Below are 16,801 nucleotides of genomic sequence, written 5' to 3'. Positions count from 1 at the left end.
CTGTTTTAGGTCAGGGTCACTGTGAATTAAAATTTTCATTTGTCAGGGAGAAGGAGATTCATTTCTGCTCAAAATGGTGCACTTACATCCTTCCCTGGTGGCCCCTCACGACCAGCAGGACCCATCACACCTGGCTCCCCCTGCAATTCAGCAAAAAAGGAAGAGATCAGCTCAAGGTCAAATTCAGACGAGTATCACCACTGTAAGTGGTATGGGGTTTCTACAATATGTGACTGAGCTCAGTGAAAAATTTTTTAAAGCCAGCAAGTGCCTCGTTCATCTTATATGACATGCAGCTTATAAAAATAACTCAGAAACATCTCCTGTAAGTGATGCACAAGGCAGTGCTCTGCTTTCCAGCAAATTATTTGCTACTGCTACTGCAGGCACTGAAAACCACCAACACATTCGTGATACAGAAGCTATTGTAATGAGGAAGAGATGTGGATCTCCAGCACTGGATTTTTCACATAAGCTTCTGAAAGCAGAGAATTTTATTTCCCTGTAAAAAAGGCAGAATTAGGTAGAAGAACATCCACCATTTGTATTCCCCCTTTTACACCAAGGAGCTCCAAACAGAGTGGAGAACAACTTTTCATGCAGGTCTGGGTCTGGGTTTTATGACCCACAGGAAACTAAGTCAAAGGGACATTTCTATTCACTTCTCTCTAAGTTTTGTACTTGAACTTATTTTGCACTTCTTCAGTATTTGTGGAGGAGAGCTAGCACTTGTCCAACAAGTGCAGTAGGGGTCCTCACTTTGCCAGCATTTTTACCAGAAGGATGTGGTATGGAGGCATCCTTGAGACTTATTCACAAAGGAGTATCTCAAAGGGAGCATGAGAGGATTCAGCTCTACCAGCTGCCTCACCTTCCCTGGAATCAGAAGTTTAGCAGAGGGAATGAAGACAGCTGCTGTCACTTCTGTGCCATAGATGTGGCCCATAGTTGAAAACACTGTCATCAGCCACATGAAACACTGTCATTATTTTTACCTACTGCCTCAGAAAAGGCAATTTCAATTCCCACAATCTTTCTCCAAAGGATTGTGCATGAGGTACCTGTTACTTACCCGGGGACCCGGGGGACCTGTATCTCCTCTCTGTCCTTTGAAACCCTACACAAGGGAATGAAATCAGAAATTATCCATCACCCTGATGCAGGAAAGACTAAGAAAACTCTAGCTTGAATGTTCATTTAATAACCTTTCCAGTTTTGCCAAAAGTTTCTGGGGACTGATCAGCACAGAGCAGCTGTGTCCCAGGGAGTAATTAGGCAGGGCCACATCACAGGAAAAGTTTTCCATAGCTCCTTAAGCTGTAAAACCAAGGCTGTGCTCTGTGTATCCCTGGTGTGTCCAGCCAATATATTATTTAACCCTAAACTTTACTGTCCCCACTCTTTCAGAGGACCTGTAACAGAACACAAGGGCTACAGCTGTGACTTCTGCTGGAGAGGTGTCATGAGGTCACATGCTTTAACTTCTAGCTAAGGGATTCACTCTTCTCCATGTGTGAAGGATTTGGAAATGTCTGTATTCTATTTTGGTTGCTTATTTTTGGTGGGACTGGTTATATGTTCGCATCAGTGAAGAACCTCATGTGCCCAGGAAATGCTCCCTGGCCACAGTACAGGGGGTTGAGTGGGTGGAACCCTTCAGAGCAGCACCCACCGGCAGTCCTCTGGCACCCTCCCGGCCTGGGAGCCCTTGTTCTCCAGGCTTTCCCTGTGGGAAACAATAATGCTCATGTTAGAGAGATACCCTGGTCCATCTCACTGCTGTTGGAAACCTCCCAGTCCCCTCCCTTAGACATAGCATCACTGAGAACTGGGTGCCCAGGGTTTGTCCAGCAGAGTCTGAGTTTGCAGGGAGAACAGCAGGGACAGACATTCCCAAACACACCTCGGGCTGCACTGTCACCTGCACTCCGAGGTCCTGAGGCATCTTACAGCTCTGGACTGGTGCACGTTTGCAGTGCCAGGGCTGCACCAATACCTAATCAGCACATGCAAAATCACCATCTGCACATAGAAATGGGATGGTTTGGTGCAAACACAAGCTATCTGCAGCTTCTGTGACAAGCATTCCGCTACTTAGCAGTTGTCCTAATGCCTGGGAACTTGGCTGTTTCCAGAACCACTAAGTCCCATCAAGCAAGTCACAGGAAGAGGCTGGCAATGCCTGATACTTGAAGGACATTCTTCATGTAACACACACAGTTGCAAGAAATAACATTCACTGCCAAATTTACTAACATTGCCTTTCAGCTGACAACTTTGTGGCTCAGCTTTTTTCTCTCAGCAAATGCAAGAATAGACTAAGTAGAGAAAATCAAATATAAATCCTTTAATTCTGGGCAACAGAACTGTCTCAGAGCAATCTAGAAAAAAAGCTTCTTTAAAGACTCCTCCTCTAAACTTTTAATGCCCCATAAACTTCTATCAAAAGGATGGATCACTAGGCTTAATGTTACAAGACAACCTTCTTTCTCTGCAGTGTTTAAGACAGCTGTAAAAGTGGAGTCACTAAGTTTTAGTGTATTTATGGTAGTTGTAAAAGTAAAAGAACACAGTTTCTTCTCAAGATTGCTCATGTGTTGTGCCTATAAATCGCTCAAGACAATACAGGTCTTCTGGTGTTAAAAACAGATGTGCAAACAGGCTCCTTGTTCCCTCTAAGGAGTGCATAGATAGGCAGCTTCAAAAACAACAACTGGATGCAGCTTCTGATTGACTGAGCAAAACGTTTTTAAATTACATTACCGGCTCCCCCAGAGATCCTGGTTTGCCATCTTTGCCATCATTCCCAGCAATGCCCTGTAAAATGAAATGCAAAACAGGGTAAAATTGACAAGGATGATTGGTGGGGGTTTTGTCAATGTCAGAAGTCTGCTCATCATGACATGCTTATGTTTGTCTAAATCTCCAAAACCCTCCCTACTTCTATAGCTCAGTCATAAACCTCTCCCTGCCACCCCTGTAGCCTCTTTCCCTTTCCAATATGGCAATATGTCTCTTTCCAGCAAGGTGAGTACACCAACAATCTTTAATCAGGATTCTAAAACCAGCTGTTATAAATCATTATAATGCCATTATCTTCAGGTAGACTACTTTACAGTGGAACTATCTCTGCCTCTATCCTTATGACAGATTAAAAAAATCCCCAAATGTTGTACTCTTAGATTTTCCAGAAGTGAGGAGTCTATGCCCAGGGTGCACTTGAACCTGAGTCAGTGCAAAGAAATCATTTTGAATGGATTCAGATAAAGGCAATGTCCCAGTCTCTGAATCCCTGTGCCCTAACACTGGAGTTATAACTTGATTTCTGTGCTCTGTATAAGAGTATTTCTTCCAGTGAGAAGACAGGCAATGAACAGTCCTGATTCACATTGTTATTAATACTTTGCTTTAAAGTGATCAAATACAAGATCCTGGAACAAAACAAATACTGTCCTGGAACAAGGGCATTGCATCAGCATGACAGACACTGCTACAGACCACACATGGCTCTCCAAGCACCTCAGAAGTGTCACCTCTTTGTTTTACATACCTATGTGTGCATTAAAAATTTAATGTATTGAATTAGAAGGAGCTTAATCACACTCACTGGAAGTCCAGGCAGCCCTGGTGGGCCCTGTGGACCTGGGGGACCATCTTTACCCTGGAAAGAAAGAACAAACCCTGAGGGTCAGGCAAGCTCTTCAGAGGCTTCTATCAGATGAAGATTTATCACATATAGAGTCTGACAGGGCACAACTGTGAGAAGGTGGTCTTGTAGCCCATGTCACACAGTCTATGAGGTTTTCCTGAACTCCTTCTAGCTTAGAATGGATGGCTCTCTTTTCACATTGAAAAGTCACTATTATCATTGAGTTCTTACAAATTGAGAAACCTATGAAATCACTCAAAATATTTTTTTTATGAAGCTTAATTATATTTAATATTTCATCCTTAACTTCCTGGATGAGGTGGCCTGCCAGGAAGCAGATGTGTATTTTATACCTTTCAAATGAGTAGTTACCAGAAGTACCTTGCTGACCATCCCAAAAAATCCCCTAACCCCACAGGATTGGACAATACCACTCCAGGTCTTTCACATGGTCACAATCTTATCATCCATTTGAAATGGAATTTCAGCCAGCCTGTTCATTTAGTCTCTGGCCTCTCTGAGAATGCTCACTGATTTCATAACAGCCATCAGAAGGACCATCACTGTTTACTTATGATGAAGCTCAGGTTGTGAAATGGCTCTGCAAAAGGCACCTTGTCCCTTAAGAAACCTTGCTCTAGAAATTCACAATGGAATTACACAGCTTTAAACTGTTCCAACTCAATAGGGAGTATTCTTTAGGGAGGATTCATTTTTAACTTTTCAAACTGAAGTTATCATCAATCAGATTACCTGTGTCTCCCAGGGTTTTCTGATGCATTGCCATAAAGTAAAGTAGCATCTGAAAACCCTTAAAATGAAACAGCAATGCCAAAATTCTTCATGGGCTTCTCAAAAGTTATACCTGTACTGGTATTTTTTGTGGTGCCAGTAAATGTGCCAGGCTGCAGCACCTCAGCAGTCTGTGCTGTGACATCCTTTAACAGGTTGCTGGTTATATGTTGATAATCCCCACACAGAGTTCAGGTGTTAGCCTTAGGTCATGAAGCATTTAACAGATTTAGGAATCCTGTTCTGGCAGCTAATAGCAAGGACAGACAGACAAGAGGTACAAAAACCTCCACAGAGGTCTCATGGCCTGGACTATCCTCTGGGTAAACTGGAATGTCATTTGGTGAGTAAAAAAAGGGCTAAAACAGTAACCTGTGGTTATATGTAGAGGTTCTACTTGCAGGCTCCCTATTTTAGGGACTTTTCAAAGGACATTACATGGATGCCAGCTCAGCTTTACTTCACAGACCTAAACCCAGGTGAAGCCAGCAGTCAAGCACAGAGCTTAGAGCTTACCATGTCTCCTGGGTTTCCTGCTGGTCCTATTGGTCCTGGTGCCCCATCTGATCCCTAAACAAAATAAAGCAGAAACAACGTGAATGATTAATGCATTTTATATGTTTGTCAACACATTCCCTACCATAGCTGACAACCCTGGAGCTTTCTTTAATCACTCAGCTTAACATTTCATTCCATTTCTTCATTCATCACTGAAAAGCAGTGCCAACCTCTGCACTCAATCAGCCTCCAAAGCCAGAAACAGTCAGATATTTGAGTTTGGTCTTGGCTCTTCCTTCTGAAAACAGGGGACAAATAGGAAAAAGCCAATCATGACAAAAATAACTCTAAAGAACAGCAATTATGCTAGAACAGAAATTATGAAGCATACACTGTGGCAGGCAAACTCCTGGAGCCACAAGTCAATGCAGACAGAGGGGAAAGTCAGCAAAAGCTGAAAAAAAAAAATTGCATAGGGGACATCACATTTTGCTCTGTTTTGACAGGCTGTTTTACTTTTCCTTTGGCTGTGAGTCTGTTCAGGAGGTCTCATAGGACAATTTAAAGTGTTTTAATCCCACTGGTTCAGCTCTGGAGTTGTAGCAGTATTAGGTTAATAGAGACACAGCAAATGTGTCTGTTATTAACTTCTCCTAAAATAATTCTCATGGGAGCTTAAATCACCCACAAAGCAAGTTCATGTGCTGTCACAGCAGCAAAGCACCCAGCATCCTTTAGGCACTGAATATAGAATTTTAATCTAATCCCAGCTTTCTGGCTATGTCCTGTCATTTAGTCAGTGCAATGTGAATTCAGGCTGTGCTGATCCCCAGAACAGATGAAGGTGGCACACCCTCAGCACAGCAGAGCCAAACTGCACTGTAAGCAGCAATATGAGCTGTGATGACTCTGGGCAATGAAAGGTGGTTTGGAGAGAAAAGTCCTTGACTCAGAAAAAAATCCCCAAACTTGAAGGGAGTAAGGCAGGAGAGCCAGCAGGACAACTGAGTGATCTCAGCCCTCATCCTGCACTATCATCCCTTTTTAAATACAAAGAATTTTATTCATGGAGAGAGCAGAATCTAAGAATGAGGACTGTGATGGAGAGGGACACGTAAAAGGCCTTTTAATTCAAAAGTAACTCACACAACATGAAAATTGGAGAAAATCCAGTCTCATACCACTGTGCAAAATTGAGATCTTAGATCTGCTAGTTCTAGACTAACAACTTACCCCACATACAGGAAAGCACCTATATATGTACTAAATAGTCCCTGTGGAAGAGTTTTCATCATCATCTTTGTGTTGTATAAAGAGAGTAACTGAAGCTTAGCAACAATTTACAAAATGAGTTGAAGCAATCAGTGGAAAGTGGCCAATGTATTAAATAGCAATTACCATGAGTGGGGAACTCTATCACACTCAGGGGATCATTAGGAACCTACTGGAAAGTGTAAATTCACAGCCCTGACAGATGGGAATGGTCCTTTCCACCACATGGAGCTTGCAACACCCATTATCAGCAAGAAACTATGGGACCATCTTTGCAACAGAGGAACTTACAGGTGGACCAGGGTTTCCAGGAGCCCCTGAAAAACCAGGCATTCCAGGGTGGCCCTGCAGAACAAAATCAGAGACTTTCTTTATGCACAAGTCACATATCTACTTTTATAAAAGTTAACTGGTGGTTTTTGTGAAGTAACATCAAAATGAGTTCAATTCACAGAGAGCTGGTTATAAGGAAATAAAGGCTTTTTAAAGTGAAACCTTGTTTTTCAAAAAATAACATCGTTAAATTTCAGGTGCACTTCTTCCCATGAATATTTTAGTCTGTGCTAATGTCAGATGAGAGCAGATATTGTGGAATTGCATAAGACAGGAGGTCAGTTGAAAAACCAAGCCTGTTTAAAATGTCCTAAAAATGACATTGAAGAGGTGCTGATTTGCACCTTAAACCAGTGACTCAGCTCTTGGCAAAATTAACTACGAAAGTTTACTCTAATTTAAACCATTCTCATCTTTCCCATGGCATTTCAGTCCCTCCTAAAAGAGCTCCTCCTTACATTTATCATCTAAGACAAATAGACACACTGGCTTTTTCAACCCAAAGACACCTGAACTGGAAATCATCTAGGGATTATCCAAGGAAATGAGTAAGGGTTAGGTAATGTAGAGAATTTAATGCATTCAGTCCAGAGGTGAGGAAACATGGTACTGGGAGGTTTTTATTGGAGATGAGGATGGAATCTGTGGAGGATGGCTATGGTTCCACTCTTTGAAAGAGCCCATTTGTGGTTTGTCAGTGATGAAGAGCTCCCATCTTCCTCCTCTGCCTCTGAAAAGGGTGCTCTTGTACAGGCATCACAGGAGTTACTGATGAAGGACCAATCACAGTGACAGCACTGCTGGAAAGCACACTCTGTTTTTACCTGTTCACCTTTTTCTCCTACTTCCCCAGTCATGCCACGGTCTCCTTTAGCACCCTGGTAATAAAAAATGAGCCAATGAAAGTCAATGAGATTCAGTGTTGCGACAGCTTTTTGACCTCTCTCATAAAGCACTTGGACATTCAAGAATAAAACTCAAGAAGCAGGACTGAGCCCTCCTTGCCCTCCTCTTAAATTCTTCTCTAGACTTTCACTACCAGTGCTGGAGCCAGGAATATATGTGGAAAATGGCCTCTGAGCAGAGCCAGCATAGCTAGTTTTTAATGTTTTATTATTATAGGCATAAAGAGGAATTACACATCCTTAAAGACCAGGCAGGTTATTAGGCACTTCACTAAATCACATCTTGATAAAGAATCATCTGGTCCAACAAAGGTGCCCACACCCTTCAGGGACAACAGCAATAAAACCAGCATTTCTAAGGGGCAGCCAGAAAATTCACACCCAGAAAGTGCTCCCCTCTTTCTCTTTCTGTTCTAGAGACACTGGCAGAGACAACTGACTCAAATGTGCATGTCTGCATTACCAGTGCTCACAGTGAGACAAGACAGTGAAAATTTCTGAGGTAAAGGTAAACAAGGTGTGAACAATGCACAGAGCAATAATGAAATGCTGGCCATGGAAACAATACACTGGCTGGCTACATGAGAGCAAGGAGAAAAAAGGGATAAAGAGGGTTGCTATTTATTAATAAAAGAGCTCTAATTCATATGGCCAGAAGGACTGAAGCTGCTCATGAGCAAAGATCTGTAGTTCTACTGCTCTTCTTTCAGAGCAGGACCTAACAGCTTGGATGATGCTGGTAAGGACAATACACCACAGAGTCAAAAGTGCAGAGCAATTAGGGTCTTCCACTGTAAGGATCCTCCTAAGATATGCAGAAAAGAGTCACAAAGACTGACCTTGTGTTTGCTCCTTCCCAGGGGTCATCAAGTACTTTTTTTTTTTCCACTATTTTTTTTGAGAACTGTTTTTATTGAATTCAAGTTAGACTACTTATCAATTACTTGATTTGACTTTATGCACATGTACAGTTTTAAATTTATGCTGTTATTTCACCTAACTATTAATTTTTCTGCCTAAATCTCTGCTTTCTTATGAAGTATAAGAAAGCAGCAGATGTGGTATGTCTCAGATTGCTTGGCATTTCTGCCAGTTATTTGCTTTATGGGTTACTAATTCTCTTGTAAATTTTATCCTGGAACATACTTTCATTTTGATCAACTCTATGTTTACTTTCAAGACTGTGCTGCTCTCCCCACCACACTTTTAATTGCAAGATAGAAATTAATTCATGAAACTCTATTAGCTTGTCCTGCACTCTAACAAGTGCAAATACAAAGATGTTAAAATAGCAGGGGCTATTTTAGACAGTAAGTCAGTAGTGAAAGGATGTCTGGAGGAAACCATGGCCGATCATTAAATCACCTTACCTCTCCCTCATTGATTTGTTTTGATTTATTTCACATTAGGCAGTTGTAAAGGTTTTAACTGTGGCCAGGCACTGACATTGTGAGCAGACTGGTGACAGCTCTCTTGATGAGAAATGCTTGAAATGTGACAATATTGGGATACTTCAAACAACGGAAGTTTTATGTTCACCAATGTCCTAGACCATGAAGCAGCACCATATAGCTAAAAGAAGTGTTTCCTGTATCATGTTTCAGGAAATATTTGGAGTTGTTGGGTAAGATCACCAGGGCAGATGGTGTGTTTGGAGCCCAGCAGCCCATTGCAGCCTTAATTTAAGTGATTCCAGGACATAAGATTCAAAAAGGAGAGGAACATGCATGGTGGCTACTGTTGAAGCTTTAATTTCTTTCTCACCTAATTTGAGTTGAAACTTACTCTCAAGTCTATCCATCAATGTAATGAAATTCAACACCAAGAATCAAGGCCCTTTAGATGTGTCTGCCTGTCTGTGTGTGAACAAAGGGATGGTAGAAGACACTATTAAAGTGAAACAATCCCTCATGCCATGGGCAAGGACACCTTCCAGTAAACCAAGCTGTTCAAAACCCCATCCAACTTAGCCTTTAACATTTTCAGAGATGGGGCATTCACAACTTCTTTGGGTAACCTGCTCCCAAAAGAGTTAGTGTGACTAATTAGTCACAAATGAGCTTTCATGAGACAAGTGAAGAAAACCAACCAACCTTTGGGCCATCAAGCCCAGGTGGGCCTGGAGGACCTCTGGGACCAGCAATCCCCTGCAATGCACAAGAGGCAGAGGTAAACACTAGTTTAGTTCATTGACTCCACAGGCCTCTAAAAAGCATTCAGCAGGTTGTTGATGAAAAATAAATTAATCATCTCATAGAGACACCATCAACCATATTAATAGAAAAACAAGGTCCCAGCAGATCCAGGCACGGTGACTCCCTCAGCTCTCTTACCGTTTTCCCATCCTGGCCATCTCTCCCTGGTGGTCCTCGGAGACCTTTATCCCCTTTGAAACCTGGGATGCCTGGCAGTCCTGGTGGGCCAGGAGGGCACTCACTGCACACATCCTGGGAGAGAACATGGGAAAACATGTCAGCAATGAGCTACAGGCACTTGGCAGACCCTATGGATACCCACTATGAATGCAGCACTGTGGTGCTGGTATAACTCTTAAATCTTTGGTGTTTTACCTCAGGATTGGGGTGAATTTGCCTTAAAGAACCAATGAGGGCAGTGTGAAGCAGAGTGAGGGTCAGCAGCTGAGCTCACACCTGCTCCCATGGGAAGTTTCCTATCAGTTCTAGGTCCTAATTGGTCACCCAGGACCAGGAAACCAAGGAAAAACTCTTCCTGATGGGGAAGTCAGGGAGACTAGAAAGACTATCAAGAAAAACATTGGTTTGAATCTACAAGACCAATAGAAGCCTTTGCTCCAGGCTGAAAGATCTGTGTTACTGCTTAGAGGGAAGGTTTCTAGGGAAAAATCAGGTGCAACACAATGTCAGAAAGGGTTCTGCAGGAGAATTATTCAGCAGCCAGTTTGGCTAAGGACAACTCATCCAATGGAGTTTGTGAAGACCAAGTGAATGTCACAGTGTCCTGGCCAAATTTTATCATGGAGAATCACCACCTCCCTCTTTCAAACATCTCTGAAGCATGTTCTCAGTATCCTTTACATTCCAGCTATCCTCAGGAAATTGAATCTATCTATGACAATTCCATTTCAAAGGCAGACTCCCTTCAGTAAAAAAGGAGGGAATCCTGACCATAAGAGCATAATACAAAACATCAGGAGGAGAGTCAGGAGCCCCTGCTACAACACCCAAATCTGTCAATAATCTGTTGCAAAACTGTGAGGTAAATTGTCCTTCTGTGCCTACACCCACATTTATCTACTTACAATGTAAGTGCTTGAGAAACACCCAGAGGTGCTGCTTTCTCTACCAAGTGTGGAGTGAAAAAATACCAAGCAGAAAAAATGCACAAATGTGTTTAACCAAAATAGAAGCAAAGGAAGGAAATGAAAGAACGTCAAAGGGACATCCCGTACCCAAGAATGAGTCTCTTGCTCTTGGCCAGATCAGAAGTCCCAAGCAACACCTTACAGTGAAACCTCCAGAACAATACTGAGGTCCACAAAACAAAGACAGCTCTTCAGTAAAGAGTAATCTCATAGCAGCAATCTTAAAAGGGCCCTTTGGTTAACGTGGTTGGTAAGAGAAGGTAATTTTTAGTTTATTTTATCAATAAGAAAAGATTTCTTGCCAGGTTTAAGACAGCTTAAAAAACTCACAACTCAGCCCATGTAAATCTATAGAGATTTTTCAGTCAACACCTATCAAAGACTGACTAAATTCTCACAAAATTCTCTACATGGAGAGTAAAGGCAGACAGATTATCACTTTTGAATCACAAGTACTTCTGGGTTTAATTACCTGCATCCTTTTAGACTCACAATGCAAATTAAATTTGCACCCACAATTACCCAAAATTACTCCAGTCACTGTTGAAGGTGTACGTGAAAAAATCCAGCATTTTATTAAAATGGTTTCCATTTTCTGGTTTAGATAATTTTACTAGATAATGCTTATCTCTCCTTGAAATGCATGCCTCAGAAAGAGCTGAGAAAGTCTTAGAGATGTTATAGAGAACTTTGTAGGTCACTTCACTGCTGGGGAAGGGATTTTCATCTCCACTGTGAGCTCATGCAAGCAGGAGACTTGTAAGTTTTGAGCTTTGAAAGAGTGTTTAAAGACACCTTTTACACTTGTAGTTCAGACACTCTCCCATCACAGTGTTAGATCTGAATCAAACAGAGATATAAACTCCCACCTTCATTAAAAGCAGATTACCTTTACCAGGAGATTTATGTCCTCTGGAGTGAGCAGGGGTGGGGAGCCCTGTGGAATGAGAAATTCATTATTTCATGCAATTTTAAGAGGCATCAAGACATGAGAATTTTTCCTGAACATGTTCTTGGATTCTCACTGGTTTTCCTTATCCTGTCTAGGATTCACTGGGTCAAACCTGTGCTTCCCACCCTACCCTACCAATGCTTTTCATTGGAATCCATGATGAGTTCTTGCTGAGGGTACTGTACAGTGGTGCTAAGGAAGTGCCTTTAAAATTTTGGCTTTTATTTACATGCAGAATATCCAGTTGTTCTCATACCATTCCAAAGCCTTCACTAAACCTTTAGGGGGTTTTAGTCTTTTTCCTACTGCTCTGCTGGGAAAAAACAACAGTGGGAAAGCACCAAAGTGTACTTCTGAGGTGAGGTGTACAGGTGGAAACTGAGTTAAAAGAAAGAGATGCAACACAGAACTGAAGTTACATACAGGTTTTCCAGGAGGTCCTCTTTCCCCTGGATTTCCAGGTACACCCTACAGATAAGAAAAAGAAAAAAATTGTGAAATTATTATACAATAACCCCCTGGTTGCTCTTGCACTCTGCAGACTGATCTGGACTAGCACACATGTTACTTTCTTCTGCTGAGCAGCACTACTCCTTGCATGTGACAGACAGCAAACTCCTCCAAATATCTGCAACTTGAACATCCTCTCAAACCCTTGCTAAATTCATTTGAGTCACGCAGAGACTGGAATTGCTTTAGCTTGACTTCTGGTGATAGGAAACACTATGAACTTTACTGGTGTGAAGGATGAAGCTTTAAATCTCTGAAGGCACCTGTTAACAAGCAAAATCAATTTGTTTGGTTGGTTGGTTTGGTTGGTTGGTTTTTTGTTCGTTGAGGTGTAGTGGTATCAAGTTTCGTTAGATGAAAGCATAGAAGTTAACAGCATTCCCAGAAAGGCAGAATTAGGAAAAGGGACAACCTCCACCCCTCAGTGTGCATCTCTTACATGTCGTTTACAAGGAATTAAGTTTGCTAAAAGCAAAATCCATGTTTAAGAATTTTTGTAAAATCTTTGCATAAAGTAATGCTCACTTGGGAAACCAAGTATTTTAAACAAGACAGCTGGTCTCAGATGGTGACAATAATCTGCATTGTGAGGATCCTTGCAGTTTTAAGGACACTTGTGACATTTCCCCAAACCATTTTCTGCTGAATTCCTGTATCCACCTGGTCCATCACCCTGTGTCATCACTCAAGCAAGTGCATGTTCTATTCATACTGAGAACCTTAAAGAGCATACAAAATTTACCACATACAAAAGCTGTTCTTCCTGATCATTTTTTTTTTCTAAAGGAACAGTTTCTTCTGACCATCTAAAAAGATCCTATTTGTGTTCAGCTTTGTTGATTTTGCAGAGGTCCCACATGGGGTTTTCTCTGGGATGGCTCCAGATTTGGCACCCAGGATGTTCACAGAACCACAGAAGGGTTTGGGTTGGAAGGGATCTTCAAGACCATCTAAATTCAACCCCCTGCAATGGGCAGGGACACCTTCCACTAGACCAGGTTGCTCCAAGCCCCTTCCAACCTGGCCTTGAACACTTCCAGGGATGGAGCAGCCAAAGCTTCTCTGGGCAACCTGTGCCAGTGTTTCACCCACCTCACAGAAAGAACTTCTTCCACATATCTAATCTGAACCTACTTTCTTCCAGTTTGAAGCCATTATCCCTTTTACTGCCACTCCCCTTGTGTGGCAAGAAAAAGGTTGAAAGTGGAAGATCTGATGAGAAGGGAAAAACAGAGTTGTTTTCACTAAAGATGACCTTGCAGCTGGAGGATGCTAAGAATATTCAGTGTGGAAAATTTCACAAGTTGTGTTTTCTTTGGGTTGTTTTCAGTATGTCCTGAGAAGTGGAGGTTTTATAGAAGATAACAGAATGCTGTAAAAAACTTAAAAGGCATTCCTCACAGGCTTGGGCCTCCCTGCTGGAGAAGGAGAGATAAGGAGCTTTGAGGTTACCCTGAGCACTTTTTGCCCCTGCTAAGATGGAAAAAACTTAGCAGTGTATGTGTCCCCATTCTGCCAGAGGGGTAATGAAATAAATCTCTTCCTTACACTTCAGCTCTGGATTTTGGCTCTCTTGGTTACCTATAGTTCTCAAACTTTGTCAAAAGTCCCTCTACATCTTTCTTCAAGCCTCCCTTCAGGTACTGGAGGGCCACAAACAGGTCACTCTGAAGCCTTCTCTTTTCCAGGCTCAACAATCCCAATTCTCTCCCTTTCCTTGTAAGAGAGTTGCTCTATCCCTTCACTTGCCTTGGTGGCCTCCTCTGGACTCTCTCTAACAGTTTCACAGTTCCTGTGCTGTGGGACCCCAGAGCTGGACACAGCACTGCAGGTGGGGTCTCACTAGAGCGGAGTAGAGAGGCAGAATCCCCTCCCTTGACCTCCTGGCCGTGCTGGTTTTGATACAGCCCAGGACTTGATTGGCTTTTTGAGTTACATCAACATCTGGATGATGATCAAGGTACAAGTAGTGGCTTTCAGTCAGTCTAGGCTCAGCAGGAGCTACTCTATGAAACTATCTAGTATTTCCATATGGAAAGTTCCTTTAAAATCTGGTCAAATGCTTAGCCAGGAAGGCACTGGGTGATCTTTCTGCCACCTTGTCTCAGGTTATTCCATTTTGCCAATCAGTTCATTGCATTATTTACACAGACAACCAGATGGGGACATGGGGATTCATGACTGAAGAGCACTCTGTGTCATGATACACCACAATTGTAGCTACAGGGCAAACTTGAATTTCATCCTTGAGTCTCACTTAGTACTTAAATCCTGTATGTCTTGCTAGAGGAGAGAAAAAATGGGAAAATATATCGATTTTCTTTTTCTATGTCCACATTAAATACTTCTGGATGAGCAACAACCCTTCAATTACCTTGGCATTCTAACAGACAAAAATTAAATACACACTGAAATTGACCTAAAGTGAAGCTGAAGTAGTGTTGAAGTTCATGGATGAACTCTTGTTTCCTGAGGAACTAAACCTTCTGCAGGTGAGAACAAAGAGAAGATAATGTCTGAAGAAGATGTTTAGCTCACATTTCTCCCCAGAACTCCTTCTGGGGAACTGAGTAAATATAAAGTAATCATTTTAGTCATTTATAGCCTTCCTTCTTCCACAGAATTTCAAGGTGAATCCAGAGAACTGTGCATTGTTCCCAAAGTCCCTTCCCTTTCACAGATGCTGTCAGGTCATCCTCTCCACTGTATTCTCAGCCACTTCTGCAAATGGGAAGAGGGATGGCTAAATAACAATTACACAGATCTTATATTCCCAGACCTACTTTGTTCAGGAAGATTCACATAGAACTTGCTCTAAGAAGTGTGATGCAAAGCAAAAACTTGAGCCATGAGAATAATCCTGGATCAGAAAGCAAGACAGAAAAGACAGTTCAGAAATGTCTTTCATGCTGACTAGCAGCACAGCTATAAATATATGCCATAGGGCTCACTGACAGCCTTCTGCTTTGGGATCTGAAATATGAACATGACACTAGCGGTGTAATCTGAGTATTTAAAGATCTTTTAAAAAAAGAACATAGGAAAATACTTCTTAGTTATGTGAAAAGACACACAAGAAGAGAGTGAATAAAATGGAAATCCTTGGAAAGGATTAAGCACAGATATGGATGTCCACATGGTATCAGAGTGCCTTGAGACAAAAAGGGATTAACCCATTTTCTTGCATGCTGTATGATGTGGAGCTGGTGATGTTTCTAAAAGGGTGGAAATGAGAGAGGAAAAGAGATTAAGCTGTGTGCCATGGCTGAAAAACCTGAAAAAAACCCTGAATCCCCAGGAAAAGTTTTCCAGAAAAATTGAAAGGCACAAGATTGCAAACAGAGAATGTCCATTGAAGAATGCTTCTGTGAGCCAAATGGAACAAACCAGATGTAGGTGATGGCACTTCAGCATGATGCATTATCAGGGAACGGGCCAATGGAAGCAGAGTCAAAAGCAGGGGAAGTATTGCTGGTCTGTGGAGGCCTGGAGTTAGAAAAGGCTGACAAAAACAGACAAGCTGCAAATACAGAATTACAGAATATCCTGGGTTGTAAAGGAAGTCCAGCTCCTGGTCTTGCACAGGACAATCACAAGAATCACATCAGGTGCCTGAGAGCACTGTCCAAATGCTCCTTGAAGTCTGTCAGTCTTGGTGCTGTGACCACTTGTCTGGGGATCCTGTTCCAGTGTCTGGCCACTATCTGGATGAAGAACCTTTTCCTAATATCCAACCTAAACCTCCCTGATGCAGCTTCACATTGCTCAGAGCAGAATGAAATGTTAGAATTAAGACATAGAAATTAAAACTGCATCTGACAAGCTAATAGGGGAGGGAACTGGAAAATAGAAAGCCAGAAAATTCAGAAAAAAGGAAATGAGTCTGACCCAAAAAACTGCATGGCACAGAAAATAAATGCTTGCTAACACGGTGTGGGAAAATGCACAGACCCAAATAACAGCCAGTGTTGGAAAACTCCAAGAGTCTGAACACTTTCAGGAGATTGCAGCCAAGAGTGGCCAGCACAAAGCAGCACATCCAAGAGTGGTACAGCACACCGGTACAGTGTGTCAGCCATGAGGAGGTGTGACAGACAGCATCCAGAGCATCAGTCTGCAAAATCTGACACACAGGAATGGTCTTTAAATGGGAACTGATGGAAACTGTGCTGCTGATGATGCTAAAAAACAATATTTAGCCTAGTTGGTTGGCAAATGGTGCTAATTATTCCAAGGTTGTGGGTTTGATCCCCTCATGGCCCATTCACTTCAGACTTGGACTCGCTGAGCCTTGTGGATCCCTTCCAATTCAGAATATTCTGTGAATCTGTAACTAAGAGGAAATTAAAGGCTGGTGCAGTTAACAGGCAAAATCCCATGATGGGGAAAATGATGCTCAGGTCAATGGTGCTTGTGTAAAATAGTCAAAGAAAGTCTGTAAGGAAATATAAGTGTATAGGGGAAGTGTGTCAGTCACACAGGCATATGGTGGGATAGTTCTATTATAAGACTGAAAATTAAACTTGAAATGCAGTATCTTAAATCAG

General features: G+C 42.1%; 1 protein-coding gene across 1 annotated transcript in view; it reads right to left on the bottom strand.

Moving 5' to 3' along the window:
• Positions 1-16,801, bottom strand: part of COL22A1 (collagen type XXII alpha 1 chain) — a gene marked incomplete at both ends in the record, with an annotated part of 216,583 nt that overhangs the window by 33,216 nt on the left and 166,566 nt on the right. Inside the window, 12 exons of the mRNA XM_084212415.1 lie at positions 87-140; positions 1,073-1,117; positions 1,673-1,726; positions 2,764-2,817; positions 3,608-3,661; positions 4,958-5,011; positions 6,503-6,556; positions 7,369-7,422; positions 9,543-9,596; positions 9,783-9,896; positions 11,682-11,729; positions 12,168-12,212. Coding sequence (XP_084068541.1) covers positions 87-140; positions 1,073-1,117; positions 1,673-1,726; positions 2,764-2,817; positions 3,608-3,661; positions 4,958-5,011; positions 6,503-6,556; positions 7,369-7,422; positions 9,543-9,596; positions 9,783-9,896; positions 11,682-11,729; positions 12,168-12,212 — 684 coding nt within the window. The remainder of the gene's footprint in view (positions 1-86; positions 141-1,072; positions 1,118-1,672; positions 1,727-2,763; positions 2,818-3,607; positions 3,662-4,957; positions 5,012-6,502; positions 6,557-7,368; positions 7,423-9,542; positions 9,597-9,782; positions 9,897-11,681; positions 11,730-12,167; positions 12,213-16,801) is intronic.

The sequence above is a fragment of the Fringilla coelebs genome (assembly GCF_963513975.1).
Source record: "Fringilla coelebs genome assembly, chromosome: 1".
Classification (NCBI taxonomy): Eukaryota; Metazoa; Chordata; class Aves; order Passeriformes; family Fringillidae; genus Fringilla; species Fringilla coelebs.
Note: the sequence above shows the minus strand (reverse complement) of the source record. Positions and strands in the feature narration are given on the sequence as shown.